General features: G+C 37.0%; 1 protein-coding gene across 1 annotated transcript; it reads right to left on the bottom strand.

Annotated features, from left to right (window-relative positions):
* Positions 1 to 819: 819 nt before the first annotated feature.
* ADSS1 (adenylosuccinate synthase 1) lies at positions 820 to 25,892 on the bottom strand. The gene is made up of 13 exons (XM_010171278.1): positions 25,821 to 25,892; positions 13,442 to 13,544; positions 12,331 to 12,393; positions 11,525 to 11,575; positions 11,135 to 11,201; positions 9,872 to 9,979; positions 9,433 to 9,514; positions 8,329 to 8,455; positions 6,983 to 7,137; positions 5,680 to 5,804; positions 3,856 to 3,953; positions 2,520 to 2,669; positions 820 to 1,058 (listed from the first exon to the last, which is right to left on the bottom strand). Exons 1-13 carry the CDS (start codon positions 25,890 to 25,892, stop codon positions 1,006 to 1,008), a joined length of 1,254 nt encoding a protein of 417 aa, XP_010169580.1. The 3' UTR covers positions 820 to 1,005.
* Positions 25,893 to 26,331: the final 439 nt, after the last annotated feature.

The raw sequence follows: 26,331 nt of genomic DNA, 5'->3' as shown, positions 1-26,331 counted from the left end.
CAGTCATCATCAAGTCATGCATTGATTTATTCTTGGAAACCTAGGAGCTGTGGAAGCGAGTGTGCCTTACAGAGCTGCAAGTCCCAAGTTCCTCCACAGATAACTACAGTCAAACTTTGGAAACTACAATCACTGCATTAACAGGAAGAAATGTCTCGGGTTCACTGAAAAAACACAGGATGCTATCTTGGCTCCACTCTCCCCATGTGTTTTGTACCCTGAGGACTTTTCCTTCCACCTTCACTCACTCCTTCCCTGTTGCGTAACGTAAGACTGCACATCTGACAGTCTCCACAGGGATTGTCTGTTAGTACACAGGATATCTGAATTATTAGACAAGTCAACTCTCTCCAGTTTGGCCCCTCTACAGATGTTACCAGAATAGGCTCTGTGATAAAAATACTCTAGTTGCTCTCCATTCATTTTAGTGGGCTATTAAAAAATAATTTATATAAAAATTATAGATATTTGTGTTTGCTTTGTGCAGTCCAAAAATACCTAACTTTACTGTATTTTAGAAACTGAAAATCTATATAATCCAACCTATTTAAGTACACAGTATCTGTCTTATTACTGCCAACCCAGATACATAGACATTTTAACATTTGAAGTTGAAGAACAAATCCAAGCTTCACAATTCTAAAGTTACCCAGTAACTACTGGAAAAGGCTTAATACTGGTTTCAGCAAGAAGAAATAACTATATGGATGTAAAATACTTTCAAACAGTAACATGGCTCAAATTTAAAAAAATATTTTTTCCTTATTTTGTTAAGAATACTTTTTTGATTATTATTTTTTTTAAATGATGGCCACCGAGGAGATTTTATGTTGAATTTACTGAGAACTTAAAGATAAATAAAATGTTACAATACAGAATATATGTTTTGTTTCTATTCAACTCCTAGAAGAACATGTTGATTTTAAATAGCATCTCCATTTAAAGAGGAAGCAGCAAGGAACTGATGAACGCTACATTGTGCTTCTCATCACTGATGTTCTTCTTTTAGAATAGCTGGATCATCGACTCTCTTGATTTTCCAACTCCGACCCATTTAACTAGGGAAGAAAACAGATCTATTAGAACAATTACTGAAAGGAAATATTATCATCAATGAATTGGAATAATTTTCACCTTTCATCATACTTCACTATGAACTGCCCACTTTGTGCTGAAACACAATGCTACGAAGTTTTACTGTCAAAAATCACTTTACTCCTGCTGCATTACCACACTAGAAGTGCAACATACTGAAGTGTGAAAGCATGAAATAATTATACCATAAACACAAAGCATTGCAGATGAAAGGCCTAACAGAAGGTCAAGCATGTTTGTTGCAGGTTTAACTGTCATTGTCTTGAGTGACAGGCTGTTTAGGTAAATCCCTGCAGAGAAGCAGCAAGAGCTCTGCCAGGCTGTGAGGTTTTCTTGATGTGGACCAGGAGACAGCCATACACACATGTTATAATATTGTTAAATGCAAAGCTGCAATTAAAAACATTATCCAGTGTGAGCAGCCACCTCAAATACCATATTATAATTGTTCCACTACAGTCTTTATTGCCATGGCCTATGGATACTATGACTGACTGTAGGTAGTTCTCTTTTAGCCGTCAAACCCACCAAGGCACTCTGCTCTCACACCAAGAACCTGAGAAATGAAATAAGGGGAGCTTTATTTACATACCCCATCACCCACACCTGTACCCACGACCACACACGAGCAATTCATTGAGTTTCAGGCTCTGCTATCAGATGCTTCCTAATCCATGAACAATACTGGAATTTCTATAGTTGCAACTAACTCACACTCCCCAAATGTGACCTTTGAAGTGCTTTATGGAAATAAAAGAACACATGCCAGCTTTCTAAGTTTGCTACTGTGGAAATTGCTTTTCAAACTCCACCATTCATGCCACACCTAGCTCTTGGCACCTCTAGAGTTCTAGCAATTAGATTTGAAAAAAGCAGGATGGCTTAACCTCTGGAGACTGATCATGTTAAGATTCTCATTTTTCCAAAGGGGCAGAATCAGGCTAAACAATCTTGCATCTATTATGCAACACACCTCCTTATGTAAGGGTGGAAGAGAGGAAAAGAAAAAAAAGAGAAGTCTATGTTCAAACAGGGATGCAGTGCAGGAATTAAAGTGAAAGGAAGAGAACAGTAAAGGGAAGACTTCAGACTAACTATGCACTGAAGCATGGTGCAGAGATCTCAAAGTTTTCACCGACAGAAGGCAGCAGTTTGCCAAGAACAATACACATTTATCTTTCCTCTGGTTAAATCCTTGTCAGCAACAGCTTGGAGGTCTCTGCAGCACCACAGACCTGCCTGCAGACCACCCCCCCTTGCTGCTTCTTGGCAAGCTGTCATTTACCATCATCAGCCCAACCACAGGTACTTCCATTGCCTCCTGCCCAAATCAAGCCACTCCCTGACTAACAAATTGAGTGCTTTTACAGAGCTATTCCTGTCTGCTGTGGCATCCTCACATGTACATCTACAGAAAGATTTACCTGGCACTCCAACATGGTTCTCCACACAGCGGATGTAATTCTGGGCCTTGGGTGGGAGATCCTCCCATTTGCGTGCACCAGTTGTGTCCGTCTTCCACCCAGGCATTGTTTCATACTCTACTTCCACCTTCTGTAATATCTCCTGATTAGCTGTGGTAGAACAATTTTTAATCACAGTTTATTTTAGCTGCTCCACTTTAAAAAACATACCTATAGTTCTTGACCTAAGTCTTTTCAAAACATGTAAAATCTGATAAATTAAAAAAAAAAGCCACAGTATTTCTACTGGTTGGATAATTCATTTACTTGTAATTGAGATTAATTTCTGTTATTTAGGAAGAGAACTCTAATTCAAGAGAATCCAGTAGTAATTGAGATTAATTTCTGTTATTTAGGAATTCAAGAGGATCCAGTAACACAGTTTCTTCTTGTCAAAACTGTAGGATGCACTCTACATTGTCAGAAGACTACAGTAGTATTTTTTAGGAAATAAGTTATTTGATGCTTACAGTAGTTCCATTTTTTGGTTCAGATTTGCACATAATAAAACAGAAGTCCTTCTGTAGACAAGGCATGACTTTCAAAAATTTTCACCTTCATGGAACAGGGTTAAATCAGGCTTGCTAAAAACTTAGATGTCTGCAAGCCTTTCCCCACTGGAATTCTCACTGCCCATCAGTGGCAGTAAAGCTGGCTGCTGCGAGCCCTCTCCGTGCCTCCAGAATCCCCCATCTCAACAGAACAAACCCCTCACCTCAGCACAGACTGTTACAGGCATCTTGAAAACATGATTCATGTACAAAAACTAGATATTATTACATCTTAAAGGTTTTAAGATGAAGCATATTCCTGAGGCAATGTATATTTTTATTAAGCACAATGTTGTTGTTAATTATAGTTATATGATGGTAGCCCAGGAGCAGCTTTAACCTGCTTGTATCCATCTAATTTTCGCACAGCTTAGGCACGGATTTTATTTTTACTTTACTTCATTAGAGGCTACTGCCAATGATACACGGTCACTGACCTGAATCTTGCTGACTTTCAGATTCCTTCTGTTAATAAAATCATCTAATGGGACAAGACAGAGACTCTAACACAATATTTTATTTGCTCTGAACTTCTTGTCAGCATATATGCAGACACAAAGTGACTAGAAAATGCTAATACACTCATGCAGTAGTCTTTGTACTGATATCACAGCTCTGCAAATTTCTACAGAACATCTAGCAAAAAAGAAATCGAGCCTGACTGTAAAGAGCAAACAGCCTTTCCCAACAGGTATGACTTAACAGGCAGGAAAGAGAAAAATAAACATAGATATTTAACAACATACCTGGAAAATATGGAATTCTTTTTCCACCCAATTTGTAAGCAACACCAATTTTAATCTCATCAAGGACATCAAGAATATCCAGTTTTGTTAATGCCAAACTGCACAGAAAAACATCAGTTAGTCACACACATGATTAATCTCCTCTTTAATACTTTCCATCTCTTCCCCCCGCCTCCCCTCTTCTAGTTTTGTATTCACAAATCCAGCTTAGGCAACCCAGCAAGCAGAAATACACAAATACATTAAACTATGAACATTGTTAATTGAATTCACACCTCTCAGATGAACACGATTGAGTTACTAAGACACATTTCCAAATGCTTGGCTGCTCATACAGATGCACAGGGCTCAGTTCAGTGCACGGAAATACAAGCTGACTATGTAAAGTGGCACTTACTGGACTTTGTGTGTGTGTGTGTGTATGATGGCGTGTCACTTTACATCACTACCAGATTATTTCTGGTATTCCTACTGACCACAACTATAAGACAGACTTATTTACTGAATTACACTTTTAAAACAGACTTTACAAGCATAATCTGGTTACTAAAATCATGCATACAGTTCTGTAGGAAAGATCCCAGCCTGGGATGACTGACTTTCAGTGCCTGGGATGTGCTATCAGGGGTTGTCAGTTTAATGAACCTTTTGAAGGAACACACTGGTTTTTCACTATCACAGTTACCAGAGATGACACAGTTTTGTTGACAGAAGTGCAGTATATTGTATAGAACTGAAATGGAAGGAAACATAATGCCTTCCTAATACTACTTCCATGTAAACTAGAGCTGTGTAAGTTAAAGCAAAATATAAATCTAAGTAAAAAAATATTTTAAAAACCCTTCTGATAAATTAATGAACAAAGGTAATTTGTAACATTAGAAGCATAAATAATATTAAGTCTCAGTTTATAAGATATTAAAATGCCCAGGGTCACGTATTCACATATATGAAGAAGTCTGCCTGAATGCATGAGTAAGTCTACACTTTATATGAACAAAAATGTAATCAAACTTTTACAACTTTTTTTTTTTTTTAAATACAGAGTGGTAATTAGTTATAAATTAATGGCTTGTAATAGTTAGTAGCATTTTAGCATTAGACATAAGCTAGCTGATGGCGTTCTGCTCTTGAACAGTTCCTTTGAACAGCCACTTTTCCTTTAAAATGTCAACTTAATATCTATTTTGAATTATAAAATAATTTATCAACCAAGTCAGTCACACAGTCCAAATGAAAAGAAAACTCAGCCCATTAAAAGCAGCATTTATAATACAATATTATACTACTCCTTTGGAAATAAATGAACCTGTTGGGAGTGGAATGAGAGCTGTGACAGTTGCTGTACACTTTGCATCATCCCACCTATTTCACTCAAAGAGGTGGTGATTCCAAATGATGCAGCATTGGTCTTACACATACGATCCACTAGAGTCAACCCAAGCTCAAAACCAGCAGGTTCTAGATCATGACATAAGACAGTAGGAAAGCACTGGATCAAGAACACTAGAGCAAACTGTTAGAAAACTGACATATTGAGCCAATCTACATTGTCCATCTGACGTAAGCAAAGTGAAAACATATATGAAAAAAAAAAAAATCACTGCTATGATGTCGTAAAATCCCTTGATTTGAAAAAAAAAAAAAGTCAAAGGAATTAAGATTATTATTAGTATTAAGACAATTCTCAGTTGCCCATTGTGAATTATTTTATTGCTTAAAATGTAACACTTTACTGGACTTATATTAATGTTACCTACATATTTATTCTGCGAAGCACAAAATTATCACTTCCAAATGTAGCGGAAAATCTGTGATGCTTACGCAGTGAAACCGTTGATCATATGAGCATATTTCAAAATGACAAGATCTAACCAGCCACAGCGTCTCTTTCTGCCTGTAGTTACTCCCCACTCATGGCCACGGGACTGTAAAAGATCTCCAATTTCCTAAAAGGAGACAGAAAGAATGCTGATGGTATTCCTCTGAAAAATAGCAGGAAAACAAATATAATTGAATAGCAAGAAAAATACATTTATTCAATTCCAAGGCTTTTTTGTAGGGTGGGGGGAGGGGGGAAATTATTAGGAGGAGACTAGGACGGAAAATAAAGTCCCTCATGCACAGGATTTTTGTATTTCAGTCACTAGCATTTCCAAAGTACTTATTTAATATGAGTATTTCATGTTCCAAGGAGACACTTTTCTTCCTTCTTCATCTGATAGGAAGATTTCCTTGACAATTCAGCCTTTGTTTTCATTTTGTTTGCATTTACTTTCTTCACCTAATTTTTTTGCATCTATTGTTTTTGGGTGCAAGACTTTAAATGCTTGGGACAAGATCAATGCTTATACAATGTCTAGGTTGACAGGCTCCTTGACTGTGTGTAGGGCTCCTCGGTTCTACCACAGTATGGAACTGCCAACTCTTTCCTTTGGGCTGTCAGCATTTATGCGTTAAAAATGAAGAAAGAAGCTTTATGCTCATGATTCATAAAACTAAAGGATATCACCAATTCATCTGAACCATCAGAGAACGAATTTTAGTGACTAAACCCTTAAATTAGATTTGGATCACCGACTCAGAGACTGCTGTGTGCGTAGCTCATAATCGATACCCCAAGCTTTCTAGTTTCTTGATAATGAAAATACAATAGATAGTTTAAAAGAATCAAAATCTCTCCCCTTCTTTTTATTGATCAATTAGTGCATGACTGGCTGATGCACACGCCACGTTTATTCTACAAATGACACAGAACACAGGCTGTTAAGCACAGAAGTTGTATCTTGTAATTTAAGCTTTCCTGTGATGCACTGACAGTTTCAGCCTACAACAAACTCCAGCCACTGAAACGCACCTAATGATATTACATAAAATGATGAAATCTGTTTTCACATCATTTATTACAATAGAAGGGCAGTCACTGTAACAGAACATCACCACTCTGATGTTTCTCTCCTCTGAAGAAAAATACCTTAAGTTTATAATGTGATTCTCTTCTCAGTGAGTGTGATTGGCTTGACATTATTATTATGGTGCTTATTTACAATTGGTATACCCTTGCCCCATTCCATTGACCTTATTTTTTGGCAACAGTATATATTGCATTTTGTAACATTAAACCTACATTAATCTGCTCAGTGGGGAAGGCTCCAATTCCCACCCGGGTGGTGTACGCCTTCACCACACCGTACACATCACCAACGTGCTGGGGAGGAACACCAAGCCCGGTGCATACGCCGCCTATGGTGCAGTTCGAGGAAGTCACGAAAGGATACGTGCCTGTCAGAAAACACAACAGCACAACCCTGTTTCAGCAACAATAAGAAACAAAGACTGATTTTCCTTCCTCCCTGAAGGGAGATTTTCACCTGTACATTTGGCTTTAAAGCTAAACTGAAATTGCAGACAAAGAGCAGGGCAAATTCTTCTCACTGCGTGTCTCCATTTTGATTTTAAGAGAACAAATTAAGCTATTCTTCCCCAAATTGCTTCTTCCTGTAGTGAACAATATGTATTTAGATTTCTAAAGCTCCACAGAAATCCCCCCAAACTGAAGGATTTTTTCCACTCAAATAACTGACTTATCCTGGCAATTTGTATAAGCATATTATTAGTGTAAGAAAATAGACTTTTTTCTTATATTTAAAGAGGTATCAAGTATGTGTGATCTGTTCCAACACGTAAGCTTTTCTGCATTTATCCTTTGCAACTTTCACTGAGCACTGCCCTCAAGGGAGAAATTCAAAAACATCTCAATACTACTTCCATTAAGTACTGGATTTATTACAGGATGCTGCTGCTGTGTGAAGCTCTTTTCATTATCCCATGTATCACAGAAGGTATTTCCGCAACATCCACAGAGAGCCTGTTGTACAGGTCATAGTCTGAGATGCCCAGCGCTCTACAAAAGTAGCTCTGAGTACCTGCAGCAAATTTTCTAAGCCTTCAGAGCTCATTCATGACCTCTACACTATGACTCTGGATTGGAATATCTCTCCAGTTCCTTGTTTCATCTTCATGGAGTCCTAAGTAATTCAATTAGGCTTTTGGTATGAGAGCAGAGCAGAGATCAACTGAAGAAGCTACAGGTTATCTGCACCAGTTTAATCTTCCCTCCACTGCAGAGGAATTATTACAGCAGCACTGCAGTGGGTGCCTGGAATGTACACACATACACACATTTAGAACTACTAAAGACAAGAAGCTGGAGTGAAATTTCAACTGCACTGGAATAAGCTTCAGTAAAAAAAAAAATCAGTATTTAAACCCTAAGCACTTAATCCTGTTAATGATACAATCTCTGGCTTAATGTGCTTTACTTTTGGGAGACCTGTTCCTATTACAGGAAAGACTATTCTGTTTCTTTGTTTTCCTGCTTTTCGTAAAGCTGATAAAAACACAAATCAAAATAAAATTAATCAAAATAAAACTACATCTTAGGAGTTAAACTGAGTTTAGAATTTAACTTACCAAAGTCAATATCAAGTAATGCCGCATTGGCTCCTTCAACAAGGATCTTCTTTGGGGAGCCATGAAGAGCTTCATACATAAAATACACACCATCTCGAACCATAGGTCTTATTTTTTCAGCATATCCCTGCAAATTTGAGTAGAAATGTCAGCTTCCCCAGACAATGGCTGGAAGCAGGGAACACTGTGTTCACTTTAGAAACATGAAACATACAGTTAACTTTAAAACAGCAGCTTTGGTAACCATCTTTTACCTGAAAAATACAACCATTAGCTTATATTGTATTGAAAACAAATCAATATATTGAACCACTCATATAAGTAAAGATGACTTGTTATGGCATTAGAAAGCCATAATTCCTGCAGGGTTTCTATTCACAGACATGTTTTATACCTACTTCATTTTGTTGACATAGTCTCTATACAGTGTGTCTATAGCCTACACACACTGAGAGTGGGACCTGGAAATAGTGCAAGCTCCAAAAGAAAAAAAAACAAAAAATCACTACTCATAAATATTAAAAAACATCTTTAAAGGCAGGGTGTCAGCTCTGAACAAGCACCAGATAAAACTTGGGAAAGGTAAGAGCATCCTTTTTTCTTACCTATTCATGAAAGAAGATGTTTTACCAGTGGCTCTTCTGAATTTATTTATAAAAAGACATTTTTCTTGTAATACCAAGATCTTGAAACACAGATTCCACAAACAATTCTTCAGCAAGCATGGAAGTCTCTCAGACAGACTAGATCAGTCATGGCTGGAAACTGCTAACTGCAAGCATCACTCTGTGTTCTCTTTGCTACTTTAATACAACAGTTATTTTATGTCAAAAAAATAAAATATTTTAAGAGAATTAAATAATCCACAAATTTCATTTTAATATCCACTATAAGAGAACATTCTACTACAAAGCATAGCTACTGCTTATTAAAAGGTTTAATAATAATGAAAATATTAATTTTTCATTTAAATTAATTAATTAGTTTAATAAGTATTAGTTCTGGTACACTTAATTTTTACTTTTTAAATTAAAATAAATATTACTGCTTTTTTTCTATCCTTTCCCTGAAAATGAACAAATATTACAAGTGTTAAACCCTTACCTTTAGCTTTTTCAATTGTCCTTCTATATCAATATCCAACGTGGGAAACATTGACTTGTATTGCTGTGCCAGATTTTTAAATCTGTAAAATATTGAAATTGTATCTATGAAGAACACTCTTTGAGTTACTGTTCATAGAACCTTTGGCAAGAACTCAGCTTATATTATACATAGTACATACAGAGAGCTGTCAAGAGAAAATACCCAAAGCTTCGATACCTCAACCAGTACATTTCCCAATGTACAAAATTACATTTTAAATGACGAGAAACTCTGAAGTACAGGAAATATACACACACATTACTTCCAGTTTTCTTCTCCTTCTAGACAGTTTATATACAAAATTCAGACACATATTCAAAAACATCTCCTTAAAAGCAAATCAGTCAGCCAAAATGTATCACTCTAACATAATATTTAGAAATGAAAATAGTTGTACCTTGAAGAAAATTCATCAAAGTCAGAAAGGAGGTCACAAATTCGAAGGCCTGTTCGTGCAGCTTTGGAAGAATATGTTGGTCCAATCCCCTTCTTTGTTGTGCCAATACTAATTAAAAAGAAACCCCCCCAAACTTGTATAAATATATGCAAAAATATGCTTTAAGCTAAGTAATTTTGTTAAAGCTCTTCAATATACCATATACGGGGTAGAATATCTGAGACAAAAAAAAGACTACAGTTTTATAATAATAAATGTATAGCAACTTTCATGCTTCAGCGGATTTGCATAAATATTGCAAATATTCATGATATGCAGTGAGGCATTAAGCCTTGAGTCTGGCTGAGACAAGCTTAGTTGAAATTCTGTATGTATATACATATATTATACAGTAATAATGGTTACTATACCTATCCTGTGGTACTTCTACATTCCTTACCACAAACAATAGGAAACAAATTTTCACATTTTCACAGTTGTAGCACTGACTACTTGTTGTATACAACCATCAGCCCTGTGAGCAATCAAATTGTTTTCCTATGGCTTTGGCATTATTCGTGCCAGCTCCATCCCAACAAACTGTTGCTGCAGCCCTTACCTTAACGAGGCGAAAAATGAAACTGTCTCTCTACCCACATGTCTATTTTAATGTGCATTTTAGAAATACAGTAATGTTGAGATCTCTCTTTTTATGTTAATTTTTGGCTGAAATTGTCTAATGGAATCAAAAAACCAAGAGACTGATAGAGAAAAATATAGTGTGTTCACATAAATCTTTGTTCTTTCAGAAACCAGAATAATGATGCATGAATAGTTACATACTGTGCTAAAGTGCAAGATTAAAATTAAAATAGAAACTAATATCTCCATGAAGGATAAATGAATATACAATAAACAATTACAAGCATGGAATCTAATCACACCAATACTTCAGACCTGATTCAAAAGAGCATCACTAGTCTGATATCAAACTAGACTGGAAACATCATTTTAATAGAAATGGGTTTTGATGATTTGGTAGGAATTTCAGAATGTCTCTATACGTTGCAGAGAACTGGAAAAGGGAAACCTGTAAGAATTCATACCCTTCCTTTTCAGTAATACCTCAGAGTTTGTTCACTAGGCAGGAGCAGAACAGAGTCACAGCATTAGAAACATCAACAAGGCTCTTTAGAGATACATTGCATTTCTGTCTTCCAAAAGTACACCAATTTTTCAAATTTGCATAATTGTTAATGAAATGAAGGTGCTGAAAATATTTACTTTTTTCCTTCTTGTGCTTGACGCTGCACTTCCTGGAGCCCATCTACCGCCTGGTGAAAGTCAAACACTGCAACAGAAAATCAAATGCACATAATGGGAGACCAAAGGAGAAAAACATTCTTTAAATCAAAGACATCTATAATTTCAAGAGAAAAGTGCCTTTGTTATCACTGATAGTGCACAGGTCTCCTCATGCAAAAACAGAGCGAGCATTCCTTAAACACTGAAAATCACTCTTTAGGGTTTTATAAATTCCATTATTATGCTTCAGATACACAACATATAAAGACACCATATTAGATCAAATACATGATTGTTCTGTGGAGTAATAATGTAGTTTAGCACCATGAACTAAGCATTCATTTACAGCCCCCTTCAATCATCACTTACCTATATGTGCTCTATCTGATATAATCAGTCTTTTCTCCCAGTCTTTTAAACCTGTCAGAAGATACAATGAAAAGCAGGATTTCAGCTACACTGATTGATCAAACTTTTGAGATTTGCTTTTAGTTTTTCTGTGTCTTTGTTCTAGTTTATATAGCTTCTTGTTAATATGTCTGTAGACAAAAAGGACATAACATAAGTGATCAAATATTAGCAATGTTTTCATTAACAAACTTCTCATTGTTTACTTTTTCAGCTTTCTCATTTTGGAATGGACAAAACCACTCCTAATGCTGCAGCTTACACACAATTCTTGTTTTAAGAAAAGACTCTCATTGAACTTGGTATACAATAAATCACAAAATCCATGTATGCCTCAGAATATAGAGATTTTTTCTACACAGCATCATAAATCAATTTAAGACGTAAGGGACCTTAGAAGGTCATCTGGTCCAAAGCCTCACTCAAAGCAGAACCAACTGAGTTTATACTTGGGAACAGAAATGGAGACACAGAAACTCTGGGTTAAATCACCTCTGTTTGAAGACAAAGGGAGCTTTGCCACACACTTTAGGATTTTATTTTCTATCTGATGTGGTATCAAGTACCATAAAACTCCCTGACAACCCATTAAAAGATTGCTTTAGAAAACCTATCTGAAGATTACAACAGTATTCAACATTTTAAATATTGCTTTTCTCATTATTTAAAATCCAGAATGCACTGAATATTTATGGTCAGAAACAAAGGCTTAAAAAACCCCTCAACATGGCAGCCAGCACAAAGGTTAAAAATTACTTTCTACAAACCTTTCTTTTCATTCTTTTCAGCTTCTTCAAACAGGCCTGGTAAATGTATAACCACTCCATTACCTTTGGGAACATAAATGATTTATTTTAAAGCAAGAAATAAAATTCTCATTCTTAGGATGTAAGGCATGTAAACACTTGCTGTCTGAAATTTTATTTAAAAAGTAAGACTAAGTTTGTCACATTTCTCACAAAGTGATCTCGAGGACTTTTTGGATAAATCTTCATTTTGGGTAAGCAGCTACAAGCCTGCTAAAATCAGAAAAAACAGAGCTTGTTTTTTTCAGATGTGAATGCCTTTTCCTTCTCTGAAGCCAGCTGAGGTAAGCGGATTCTTGTCTTTGTTTGTGGTGGACTTTGCACCACGACTTCAGCCTCAATTGTTCACTGGTAAAAGCTCAAAGAAGTCCATGGCCTTACAATACTGACTAGTCTGTGCAACAGTATTTAATTTTTCTTCAGTATTAATGTACTTGTTTTAAACTCAGATCAACTATGCTGTAATGCATTAGCAGTGCCTTCTCCCTGCTTTTGAGCTACAATATAGAATTCACAAGCAACACAGAGCACTACTGACGAGACGTGGAGGATTACTGATGTAGTGGGCTGGAAACAACCGCTGCTTCCTTCTTGGGAACATCAGAAATATCTGCAAAAGTGTGTCTCGGCCTAAATTTGGGCTAACTTAAGTTACAGTCTTTACTAACTGACAAGGGAGTAAAGTGGAATGCAAGACAACACACCATATTTAGTAGAGAGAAAAAAAAATATTTTATATATTTCAATCATCCATTTGGAAATTATCAAATGGAACAAAACTGCAACTACAGCTCTGTGACTCGCTAAAACCTACACTCATTTCTTGCACAGTCTGGTTATGTTTTTTCTGTCAGAAAGAATCATAATTCTGGACAAGTATAAGGCTTAAATTTGCCTCCCTTAAATAGGAGTTTAATGTGCAGTAAAGCAATGCAAACTTTTTTTATCATGCCATTTGCATCAAATAACTTTACAGTGAAATACAGCATCACCTTAAACAGCTAGCAATGTGAAAAAAAAAAAAGACTGGATGATGACCTTCCAAACTTAGTAAATTCCAAAATTGCCTTACCAATGAAAGAAATTGCCTTTGGATTAATGATGCCACTAGGAAACAGGTGAAAATCATATTCTTTCCCATCAACAACCACAGTATGGCCTGCATTATTGCCACCCTGCAACACAAAGAAACATCAGAAAATTAATGGTCTCATACCACTGTTCAAAACTCAGCAGATGATTTGACAAGATCACCTTTTTTATTTAAACATTCATGTCTCAAGTCACTGCTGTCTAGACCTTATAGTTTCTTGAGATGCTGTAGTATTGTACAAAGGGTTCAGACAGGACAATCAGGGGGTTGAAGGATTCCAGCAGGACTGTGCAGAATTAGGAAGCAGAATGATACCACAGAGTCAAGGGAGGACTGGGGCTGAGCAAGAGTAAATGTGGGAGTGGTGGCAGAGGCTAGAGATGAAGCTTTCTGGGAACAAAACTGGATTGAACCACCACTCATGGAATCCTGTCTCTTGACATTCCTACACAAGCCCGTCCTTTTGGGGCATCTTCTGTGCATGGTCATTTCTTTTTCTTTCGTTTGGGTTTAAGCCTACAAAACCCAATACTTCCTTCTGAATGGAAGCTCCTCCTGCATGCCCACAAACAGCTACTGCATCTCCAGTTGTTCAAGATGAAGGTCTATATAACGTTGGGAGCATGTGTAGCCTTTGCAGCTTCCCTCCTTGTCAAGGAGATCTTCTCAGTTAACTCTGCTGCCACCACGACTTTATGGAGTCTGCTACAGTTCACACCTTACACAACCATCTGCCAGACCTGAGAATTTTCTTCAAGAAATTGATTTTTTGCAAATGGCTTTAGAAGATAATGATGAGACAACACACAGACTTAGGAAGAGGTAGCAAATCAAGGTCATGAGTGGATTTGAGCAGAAACAGTAAAGGGTTTTAAAAATTAAAAGTCCAGTTTTCTCAACGGGCTTAATGTTTGTTGCTGTTCTATCATTATGTAACTTTCTCCTACTGACAAGGTTGGGAAACCTGACTCCTTGTCTACTCTGGTGCTACAGGTCTTCCATTTACAAAAATGATTACAAATCTTCATGGATTTCACATGAAGTCTGAATGATATAGAAGTGTCTAGAATGAGAGTATCTACTGAGAGGATAACTGAGACTGCCACTGGTAATCTGCAAATAAAGAAGAGTGTTGGCTGAATGAGTGGAGATGTTATACAAAAACTCTGAGAAGGGACAGTCATTTCTAAACATTAACAATATAACACAAGTTCTTACAGAGTTTCATTTACTCGTCATTTACTTATTTGCCCATTTGTTTGCATTTAATATACATTGAAATGGCAACTGACATTAATCAAAAAACGTGGACATATGCTGAAACACAACCTTAAGAAAATAAAAGATAGAGGTTATAAGAAAAAAATAAAGTTTTTTTTAAGCAGTGGGATAGAGGAAAATGTTAAGAAATACGCCTTTAAATATGACAAAAGTAATTCTCATGTTTTGGGAGATACGAGTTAAACAATGAAATTTAAACAGATAACTTGCTAAGGGAGAGCTGAGTAGGAGTTATAACAGAAAAACTGGTGCATGCACAAATTTAATTTGATTTAGTAAACCGCTAGGTAGCTCATGCTTGGGCTGGGAAGGACTCCCAAGTGTCTTGCTAATGCAGAGTTATAACTTGTCCGGAGAATCTGGAAGAAAGCAGAACTGTCCTGGGTATTTAGCTTGCCTCCCAGATATAATAAGCCAGCTGCAGGAACTTGATCTACTTAAAGGTACTGAACTACCTCGCAGGCTAATAAATCATGCAAGAAACTCCTTTTACATTATATTTAAGAGGTCTGAGATTGGATGGATTGCACTGGTTGAAACACTAGTTTATTTTTATTATAGCAGGATCAGGCTTGAGAAAGATGCTAGTAACTTCTGAGACAATCAGCTTTCCTCTTCTGCTTGCCTATAGACAATGGCAAGACAGAAACTTTAAAAGAATGAACATTTAACACTGATTTAATCTCTACTACAAATGACTGTCATGTTTCCTGAGAAAATGGGGAACCGGGCTCCTTCAAAAGGATCTGTCGTCACTAATACTATAGTTATGTTCTGCTTTTCAATTTCTACATGAATATGAACAAGTTAAATCAGGCTTGAGGACTCACAGTCTGAGGTAACAGCATTCCTAAATTATAGTCAGTGTTTTCTTGTATCCTAAAATTTTAGGAGGTGGGATATACCAGAGAGAGAACATTTATGAAAGATAGTTTATGCTTTTGGAAATTTTCCTGAACAACTGATACTCACACAAATGCTGTCTCTTTAGCAAATGCTTAAAAAGGAACATTAATCAATCAGCTGTGAATACTGGCATACACAAAAAATGCTGAAGTACAGAAACATCAGCAGATAGGATCCATCTTTTAATTGCCAAAAATCTCCAAATCCACTTTCAGTCTCTCTGGACAGATAATATAAATCAAGAATTCAGTGACAGACCTTCTAAAACAGCACTTCTCTAATTTAAAGCTAGTGTTGACTGCTCTGGAACTTTGTGCACTGCTCATGTTGGTCTGCATTTCCTAAACAAGTTTCTTCCGAGTATATTTTTGCAGCTCAATTAATTACATTTTTACAAATATAATTAAAGTGGTGGCAGAGCAGTGAATTGCCCAACAGACAAATTTGCAAAACATACCACTGGTCTGATGAGATACTTTCCGTTTATTACCTAGTCATCTCAGTAATCTCTCATGTTCAGTTTCATAATTCTAACAGTATATTGGCAGTCTAATAGCTCAGATACTGAAGATATCTAATCCTTTTCTAATTTTACTGGAGTTCTGAGAGTCAATATAGGGTCTATATGAGCCATTTCTTTTGCTAACAAAGTATAAGGGGAACCTAAAAGCTTATATGGGCTTAATCTCAAGATTACAGGACTGAAGGTGCACAGAACTACCTGGTACTCTGCAACCATGTAAGCTCCCTTCTTTTCTTTGAATGGTATTTCATTAAAGTGGTGTCAACACTCGCACACCTAGGGACAGTATTCTCTGGAACCTCATGGTGCTTCTACTTGGACCAAAAGACTTTTGGTGTCTCTGCTTGGCCCTTGCTTCAAATGCAGCTCTGCATAATGAGCTGCCATTTAATATCCAGACCCAGCTCACAGAACCTCTGCTGTGAACCACTGATCTCACCTGAATTTTATTGATCTTTCATCACTGTGCTTTCCTAAGTCTCTAGAGATGGTATCTATCTTCTTTTGTGGTTCTTCAAAAGCTTCTCTAATGAAGGAATCTTAAGGTAACAACTTCTGACAGATTAATCGCCAGTGCCACTTTGGCATCATCTGTATTGCAAAATGATAGTACGAGGAGAAATAATAATTAGCATTCACTTCCAAAATCTGGGAAGCTGGGGTATTCCCAAACTACACTGGTGTGGGAAGTCCTGTTCCCAAGAAGGAATCATTAGGTGAGCTGCTGAGGCTCCAAAAGTCTAAGAGCACAACTGGGATGACAGCAGTCTTGAACATTAGCATCCACTTCAACCTGAAACCTTCCTTCCTGCTTCTGCAGTGATTCCTACATGTTCAGTAACACTTGTGTCCTCTCTGTTATGCCACTTTAATCTCTAGTGACTCTATTAAAACTGTACCAAATGCAGGAAACCTACCAGGTGCAGGAGACTGGGATTATCAACTACAGCAAACTACAGCAATGAAGTGGGACTTGAGAACTAGAAAGTATTAAGGATGCCAAAGAAAACAGGACAGATATCTTACTATAGCAATAATAAGAACTAAGTATGACTCAGGAAGCTCATCTCCAGAGACAACAAAAAATCCTTCCTATGAGGCACTGCCTAGCTACAGCAACACTTTTTGACGGTGCAGCCATGACTGTTGTTCTTCGCATCAGCTGCATTAAAGTTTCAGAGTGGATAAATGCTTGTTTCTAACAGGATCTGGTAGGTGTTGAAGTTCTTCACATTTAAATCAGGCACCTAAGAAAAAGTAACTTTCACTGAAGTAATTCATAGCCTGCAGTGGAAAATTAGTATTCAGCCTTTTGAAAGTACCTACATCACTTAATAAATCAGTTTTTATTAATTTTGAAAGCACTAGAAGTTGAGACTCTTATTAACAGTATTAAATATGTATAATTTCAATATATTTTGCCTGCTTCTGGTGCTGCAAGCTATACCTCCTTTCTTCCAAAATCCAGTAGCCACCAGCAACATGGTTTAAATTCAACAAGCTAAAATGCCTGTCATTCCAGGTTGGAAAACAGGCTTTCAAGTTAATGGAAAGAGTTGCAACATGCTGTTTTCAGGAGTTAACCAACAGGAAACATACTAGGCATTATTTTCAGAGCAGAGTAATCCTATATGGTGAGGTTTCATTTTTGTTTTGTTTTTTTTTTAAATTATTTTTAAAGAGTGTTTAAGTTGGACACAAATAAAACCAGGAATTTCTTCTGGAAGATTTTAATCTATATTTTCAGACTTCTAATAATCAAAGTGTAAAGTTATATGTTGGCCTACCACCAGAATGAGCTAAAGGAACTTAAGCTGCCTCAAAAAACATTAGAATGTTTTTTCAAGTACTTTACTGAAAAAGAAAAAAATTTTCCAATTTTTTAATGTTCTGACCTATTTGTGATATGAGATTCAGGCACTGAAGTGAGGTACTTCGGTTACTATTCTATAGTATGTGAACACAAACACTGCATCAATACACTACATTGAGAAGCTATTCCATTTTACCAGTATTAACAGTGGTATGCTTGTATAAATACCATCTTTCAGAGCATCAATAATTATTATGAACAGGCTGGAAGAGAAGAACATAGTATTTATCTTGTTAGTAGTACTTAACAAAAAAAGATCCAGAAACAAATCCACTTTCCAAAGTGCTCAGCCATTTCAAGACTAATGTTTTGTTCTGTATTGTGGGTGGTTTTTTTTTAAATCACCTCTGCTACTCTCTGCAGTTGAAACATCCCAAGGTAGAAACAGAATTTCTATTCAAAGCAGCAGTGAGGGTGTTCAGTACCTGCAGCAGGAACTCTTTTCTCCCACCTAGCCTTATGATACAAGTCTGAATAGGAATGAGTTGTGTCCTGATGCTCAGATGTGTTTCTGCCTGCTCTCACAAGTGCAGGAAACAGCATTCTGTATATGCAGGAGTGTTTTCAGATGCTCTGCTGGTTTCCACTTGTTAATGCATTTTTCATTTGCTCAGTAGTCCACCACAATGCCCAAACATAACTTGATTAATAAACTAGACTGATTAAGCAGAGCACATATAACAATGCCTTAAAACCTGATGATAGTTTCAGACTATAACTAGAGGATGAACAGGAAACAGGTATATTTCTGATGGGTCCCACAGTGATCAGTTCTCATCCTCTTCCAGTTAGCAATGCTAATCAATGCAATGGGGAAAAAAAACCCAACAGATACTCATTACTGAAGATGAACAGCTGACATGACTATCGTTTGAGTGCTGTGCCAGCAGCATGCAGCAGTCTGAGCTCCTTAGCCAACTGGTATATGCAGTGAATGTATAAAACTGTTGTGACCAGATTTAGAATAAATTAATTGGAAACAAAAAGGTAGGCCAAACTGTGGATGGGAGACATCTATGCTAGGAAGCATGTGGAGGTGTCTGAGCAGTTTCAGTACTGGCTGATATGCCTAAGGCAAACCTCACATGTATAAATGGGAACATCAAGTAGGAGTAGAGAGATTGTATTACCTCTCCTTTTGGCAGTGGTGCAACTGCTACTAGAATACTGTGTCCTTGGTACTTGGACAAGATGACAAGATGATCCCCTCTGGCATTATAATCTATGAATTTATAATCTATGAATTGGAATACCAGCTACAAACCAGCAGTTTGGACAGTCTGCATCTGCAAACAAAGATGATTCCCGGCCACTTTTCATTTTAACAATCAATCAGCTCTATTGATTCCATCCACTGCTGAAGCAAAACATCGTATGAAATTGAACTGCACATGCAGGCCAAACACCTCTCACCATACTATGAAACAGGCTATAAAATACTTCAGTTTTCTTATCTGGATTGAGCAATTTTCTTCCATTTTTAGCATTTCATAAGTGATTCTGAATAAATGAGAAGGAACACTGTTACATTAATTGTTCCTCCTTTCTCTTTACAATTTAATTCATGATGGACATTCCTAGCTTACATTAGCAACTGCCTGGAACTATCTTGAATAAATTTAGCTAAAGTGTTACCAGCATAACTGGCTTTGACACAAACTTTATAATAGGGTAAATCCATTGCCTTTCATGGTACTTCTTTTGATTTAGACCACTGCAAATGAGTTTAGAACATCACTGGTTTAAAAGAAGAAACCCAATACACAGAGAAATTCAATGCATTAAGTGCTTTGAGCACTCAGACCCTTAGACACAATGGCACAAAGTTACCTGGATATGAAAGTTTTTGTCAGATGACTGGAGGTGCTGTACATTCCAGTTGGGAGGTTGCTGCCATAGGTGCTTGTTACAGTTTCCTTTACTGGAAGTCTCTTCTTGATAATTTTTCCAGTTAAACTACTGCCTGATAGCACCCAACTCCCCTCAACTCAGTTCCAAGAAGTGGATCATAATGTGTTTTTTTTAACTCAAGCCACTGGAAAGAGCTGGGTTAGGGAATAATCAGAAGTATACATAGACCAGGAGAATGGAGGGAGCAGTGATTTTTAAAGCTACAGTAGTGACAAAGAGCTGGAGTGAGTTGCAAGTATTTATCTCCTGACACCAATCATCATCAGCCAAGTCTACTTTGCCTTGCTCTTCTTCCCAAATAAGATGTTTGCAGTAACAGCTTCAAGTAAGAACAACTCTGCAAAGGACTGCTATGCCCAGTTCCTGCATTTGTTCATGTGTGTTCCTGCTGTGTCCCTTCTCACTGTCTCACGGAATGAACAAAATCCACAGAATCCCACCTTCCCAATTAAAATAGTGATCTCTTAAAAAACTCCTGAAGTCCCATGGAAAGAGACCTTCTAAAGCCTAACGAGGTAACTAGTATGATTATAGTCACAAACACTATTGAGAAGAGCCGAGCAAAACTTTTGACCTTTTAAAGAAATATATAAAATATTTATAATGCAAATACCCCAAACTGAAGCTTACATCATCATTTGCACTAATAATGGAGTATTTTTCCTTTACTACAAACAAAAAGGTGACCCTAACTTATATGGATACCTTGGTCTTCTTAAGTATCTGAAAAATGCATCTGGACAAGTCAGGTCTAATTCAACTCAGGTTTTAAACAGCAATCAGTGTAGGCAAACTAGACACTCAGACTCTAGTTATTTTCTCCCAAACTGAATTTAAAGTTTTGTCAAACCACATAAAAACAATCTACTACAACAGACCACTATAACAAAACACATACTTAACTCCAGCAGATGATGTAAAGAAAATAATGAATTCAAGGTATATTGACAGAAAATGCTATACCGGAAAAGCCATTCTGACTAATGTTAGCAGACTCCTAAAATAAAGGAAATCAAACACGAAAAAGCTAGACACGTTTGCCCATCTTTAGTTTTCTCTTCTGAAGACGTGTAGTCATGTCCCTGTGGAACGTAATATGATCCAAGGAAAATAACTTTTCTTATATCTGTAAACAAGGTAACAACAGCTAGGGAGTTGTGACAGGAATGAAACAGAATAGATGTCATTTCATCTTAATTTTCAGCTGCTTTCTTTTGATGCTTGTAGAGGATAATAAATTTATCAGGCTTTATAAAGGGGATTGAAAATTAAGCTTGCTTTCTTATGGAGATTTGGAAACTTTAAACCTGACCTTCTCATACAGTATTTATAATCCCGGTGGTCCTGAGATGATCTCGTCGATGCCCAAAGGAGAGGCTGGTTTAAAATAGCCATGTTACCATGTTGTTCTAAAGGCTAAAATGATATAGTGTAGCGTGTAAGTATGGATAAGCAAAATGAAAAATAAAATTTGGATAAAATACCTTATAAGTGATAGAATGCTACAAAAAGAGTTTCAATTTCAAAAGGGTGGACTTCTTTATTGTAGCTAAAGAAACCACTCACACTTAATGAGCCCCCTCCTGTGTTAAACAGCAAAATAAAACCTACTTGGAAATCTTGCAAAAAATTACTTAGAAAGAAATATGCTGGTATGAATGTACATGTATGTGCAAATGGGATTATCAACCCTCCCAAGCATTAGAGAAATCAAAAACAACCATCCTGCAGTCACTGCACACTCATGACTCCAAGGTCATCAATCTCTTCACTGAAAATCATCAAACATTAAATCGTTAGGAGATTAAAGTCTTTACATGCTACTTCATCCCATCAGGAGAAATTACACTAAATATCAGGGTTAAATCTCAGTGAAAGGAGAACAACACGACACATACACCCAGAGGAAAAACAGTAGCCAACAAGCCCCTGTAACTCCACGTAATCATCACATTAAAACTGCCCTAATTAAAGCCCCATTGTCAACAGTTCCAGTAGCCCGTGATCAATAGGGACAGTCAAAACAACATGTGGCTGCTTTGCCCTGCCATGTCAGCAGCACAACAGAGGAACAAAGGAAACCACTCTGTCTCGGACCTAGAACACTGAGAAAAACCTCTTGTCTGGCATTTCTGCCATGGTTGGTTTGTTTTTATTATTCGATCACTGGCCCACAGTTCCTTTGCATTCCTCAAAGTACCATTTCTAACATATACGGTATTTACTTTGCATTCATTAAAACACTACAACAAGGAAATTGGCAATAATATGCAACAGTTATTTGTATAGACAGCATTGGGCACCTTTGTTCACCCTTTACTAGATTGTTCTCTAATGTTGTAATAGTATCTCAAACGCAAAACATTGTTGCTAGGCTTTTCTTACTGGTTAGCCCCTCTCATTTGTTAACACTCACTGCATTGAGAAAACTACCCACTCAACATCCTTGGTGGATGACTGGGTTAAATTTCTTTGGTACAAACAACTGCAAACTACTCAAACGCAGAAGACCTTAACAGCAAGCTTTTCTGCTACCATTTTCAACTTCCTTGGCTTTTCTTCAGTATCAGCATCAACTATAATTTTTGTCTGTCTGTTTCAAAGATCAGATGTTGTCTTTAAAACCAAAGCAATCCTTAACTTGAAAGCATACTGACTTGGATAGGGGAAATCAGGCAGATTGTCTCCAGCCTTCCAGAAGGCCTAAGTGTCACAGGTCTGACACATCCCTCGTTGTCACAGAAAACACTGGAATAGCAGTGCCAAATGAAGGCTGGAAAAATCTTAAAAACTGACTAGTCCCTGCTGCTCAATTGTTGTCACTGGTTTCGACCTGAAGTGAAGGAGAGACATGCATTTGCACCACAACTATTTTACCCATCTATTCAGTAACCAAGATCAAACCACTGCAGGTCATGATTATTATCACAGGGGCTCTACTAATTGATTAGAAGTATCTTTTGTATCATTCCAATTGAGCTTTTGGAACATCTTCTTCTCTTCCCTCCCCTTCAAATTTTTTATCAAATTGCTTATGGGGCATTTTCCTCCAGTGCTTTTAGATGTTTTTTTGAAAAACTACTCCTTGCACAGGAAAACTTCATCAGGAAAGGCAGAATTGTTTACTCTCCATTACAATAGGAATTCCTAGACTTGTTGGCACACACCTTAATTATGAAGTGAAAGTGTCTCCTGAGTAATTTACCATGACTGGCAAAGATGCATGGTACTTCTCCTGCCATATATGACAACATACACCATTTCCTTTTGCATTCACACCCATATGGAGCTGTACAGTAAATATTTTCAGTGAAAAGTTACAATTACAAGCATACTTTATGAAGTCTCAGCTTAAGTAAACAGCTAGAACTGTATGACCACCAGCTGCCCTCAGTTAACTGAACTTACTACAGCAGTTCTATATATGACTTTTTGGGAACAGATCTAGTCTAAGCAGTGCCTCTGGAGGCCCATCACCTCGGTAGTTGTGACAGTTGACTATTTGTTTGATCATGCTCCAAAACAGAACCGAGAAATTATCTAATTAAAACCCAGGTAGGTAAAACCAGCCATAAGCCCTAGTTTATGAGGTGACATGAGAACCATAGAGCTGGAATGAGAGCTGCCACTGAAGAAACCACCATATGAAGCCACCTTTTGAACAATGCCAAACTTCTCTTCATTAGTGTGTTCTATATATCCAAATTACTCAGGCTTACATTAGGACTTCTTGTTCTATGACAACATGCTCAGAGGCTAGGTAAAAAGAGAATATCAGACATAAAGAGGGTAGTTCAATCAGTAGAAGCTTTAAACAAACACATAAAGCCTGTTTTTAAAGGAAACATCAAATGAAACACGTGCAGTTGAACTCTTTGACTGTACCCTTCCCTGAAAATATACCAGGGATTAAAAGTATTACACAGCACAATGTGACAGTTCTGTGCCCCAGCAGGCCACAGTAAGAAAGAAATATTAGCCTCCATCATTCTGCTTCTGAATGCCTTTGCTTGCTGCAAGAGCAATTTAGAGGAAAAATGGTCTTGATATTCTCCATTAGTAACCTGAACTTGGAGAAACCTACTCAGTTCCTTAACAGCCCTACATGGCCTGTTGTTATTAATTTACTCTGAAATCCGTTTGTATGGGTATGTGTGCCCGTGTATCTGGTATTTTAATGAAAGCAGCCTGTGACAAGTTTTGTTCAGCCCCATCTACGAGAATATCCAGAGGTCTTTTACCCCTATTGAAACATCCTCTTTCACAAAGAATGCCTCAAGTGTACAGGTGAACTGAAATAAATTACTTAGGGTGAACTAAAATTTCGTATTTAAATTATGTCATATATTTCACTAATGTGAAAAATTAACTGAATTATAGTGTGCCCCTAATTCATTTGGATTTACGACTGTGTATAATTTAAGTACTGAGAAAGACTGAAACAATATGATCAACAAATTGAGATTCTGCATTTCATGTGAAATTAAATCTGGAAAGCTCAGGAAAATTAAGCAGGCTAAGGTTTTCATGCAGAATTTTCCTGATGTAACATATTTTGAAGTTTTCTGTGAAGAACTTCCCACTCCAATTTGCCTGCCTGCCTTTCTTAGCAGTATCCCAGGAAATATAATTTCATTTCCTCTGTAGCAGTCTGTTGTCACAGATTTTTCTCACTAAATCAACACACTAAAAATACTTGAGAAACATTTAATAAAAATTATTCCTTTCATAGAAGTACTAGGAAGCTATTATTTTGAGAAAGCTCTTCAAGCCCAATTTGCCCTTGAATTTAAATTCCTATTCAGAAGGGGGGGAAAACCCTCTACTTTTTAAAAAATGTTAGCTGAAAGAGTATCCTACCACGATGAAGAATTAATCTAACTGAGACATTGTTTTAAAAGACATAAACATCCCCCTTTCAGAAATTTATTTTCTGGCTTTCCCTGCTTTTATTTTGCTGAGGACTAAAACAAGCTGTTGAACACCATTTCCATCAATGCCTTAGAAAATGGAGTGGACAGGACATCAGGAAATAACTTTATCAATCACCATATTCTAAACCACAAAAAAATTCCTGGTTGAACTTTTTCTGAGGTTTTCTCTGAAGTCTCTAATAAGTGAGACATTCAGTGATTCTTGTTTAAGCAATCTCTCCTAATACACAAGTGCTATTGCACTAAGAAAGTTTCTAGGAGGAATGTGAAGCAAGCAAGATTCTGGCCAAAACACTGAGATTTTTCATGGCAGTACACAGTAATGATGAAGTCCCTCTCAAACTGATTACACCTATAAATTAATGACCTACCATTATCTCACTGAGAAAACTCATCAGTACTGTTCACATGCTTAGATATGTCCTTATCTTTACTAAACCTTAACAGTCCCATCTGCATTCTAACAGAGGTAAAAAACATACACCATTATCTACTTGCAGGATTGGCTTTGAAAGTATGAAATATTAAATTATTAATATGTCATCTTTTTTAAAAGCATCCTCAAAATTGCCAGATGCACTGGCAACCTCACTTAGCTGTTAAAAAAAATAACTTATTTAAGTTGTCTAATTTTTGCTACTCAAAAGTAAATAATTATTCATATTTTCTTTCAAATGTTTTATATTCTCCCCTAAACTCTAATCCTGAAGACCCTTCAATTAAATCATTGTATTAGTAATCCTATTGTAGTCTCATAGAGATGGCGTGCGTGTATTGGTTAACACTATTCTTAAGAGTCCAGAACTCTTCTAGATCCACCTGCCTTCCATCTATCCTGGTCTCATCATCAGGCAGCAGACAGACGATCCAGATGTGCCCAGCAGCATATTAAACCATCTAAGCCATCCAGCCTGCTGTTAACACACTAACCCTTCCGGCACGTTCAGGCACAGACAGTCCTGCATCCTTCAAAGCGTATTCTGAGACTGCACCTGGGGCCATGCTTGCAAATTAGTTCTCTAGATGGAGAGCAAATCCATCCTGAAAGCAGCCTCCAGCATCCCTCAAGATTGAGCCTGAAAAGAACCAATATGACTTCTTGCACTAGTAACAATAAACCCACAAGAAAGCACTATGACCGGGGCCTAAATGAAATGCTCCTCCTCAGCTCAAACTTTAAAATTTTGTTTTCTCGCCAAAGCAATTATGAGAGCTGTGTTGAAATGTCTAGCAATGTATTAATGGGGGAAGGGGGAAACAAATAGGGAAAACTAGCTATAGTCCTGATAACACATATTCTTTAGCTAACTTTTGCAGGGAAGCTTCTCCCCAAGGTGATTCAAGATCTTGGGAGTTTAATGTTCCAACTGAAAAGACTTCCTTCACCTTCTAAATATTTAACTCACATGACTACATTTATTTACATAATATATTTAATTAC

The sequence above is a fragment of the Antrostomus carolinensis genome, unplaced genomic scaffold, assembly GCF_000700745.2.
Source record: "Antrostomus carolinensis isolate BGI_N321 unplaced genomic scaffold, ASM70074v2 scaffold20377, whole genome shotgun sequence".
Lineage (NCBI taxonomy): Eukaryota > Metazoa > Chordata > Aves > Caprimulgiformes > Caprimulgidae > Antrostomus > Antrostomus carolinensis.
Note: the sequence above shows the minus strand (reverse complement) of the source record. Positions and strands in the feature narration are given on the sequence as shown.

What these genes read in the sequence shown, in the direction of transcription:
- ADSS1 (XM_010171278.1), bottom strand. Translation starts at nt 25,892, where the DNA reads ATGGCCCCAGGTGCAGTCTCAGAATACGCTTTGAAGGATGCAGGACTG. An exon ending in ATGATCAACGGTTTCACTGC is followed by an intron (nt 3,954 to 5,679) that starts GTAAGCATCACA and finishes TTTTCTGTGCAG; the next exon opens with TTTGGCATTAACAAAACTGG. An exon ending in AAGAATTCCATATTTTCCAG is followed by an intron (nt 2,670 to 3,855) that starts GTATGTTGTTAA and finishes GTTCTACCACAG; the next exon opens with CTAATCAGGAGATATTACAG.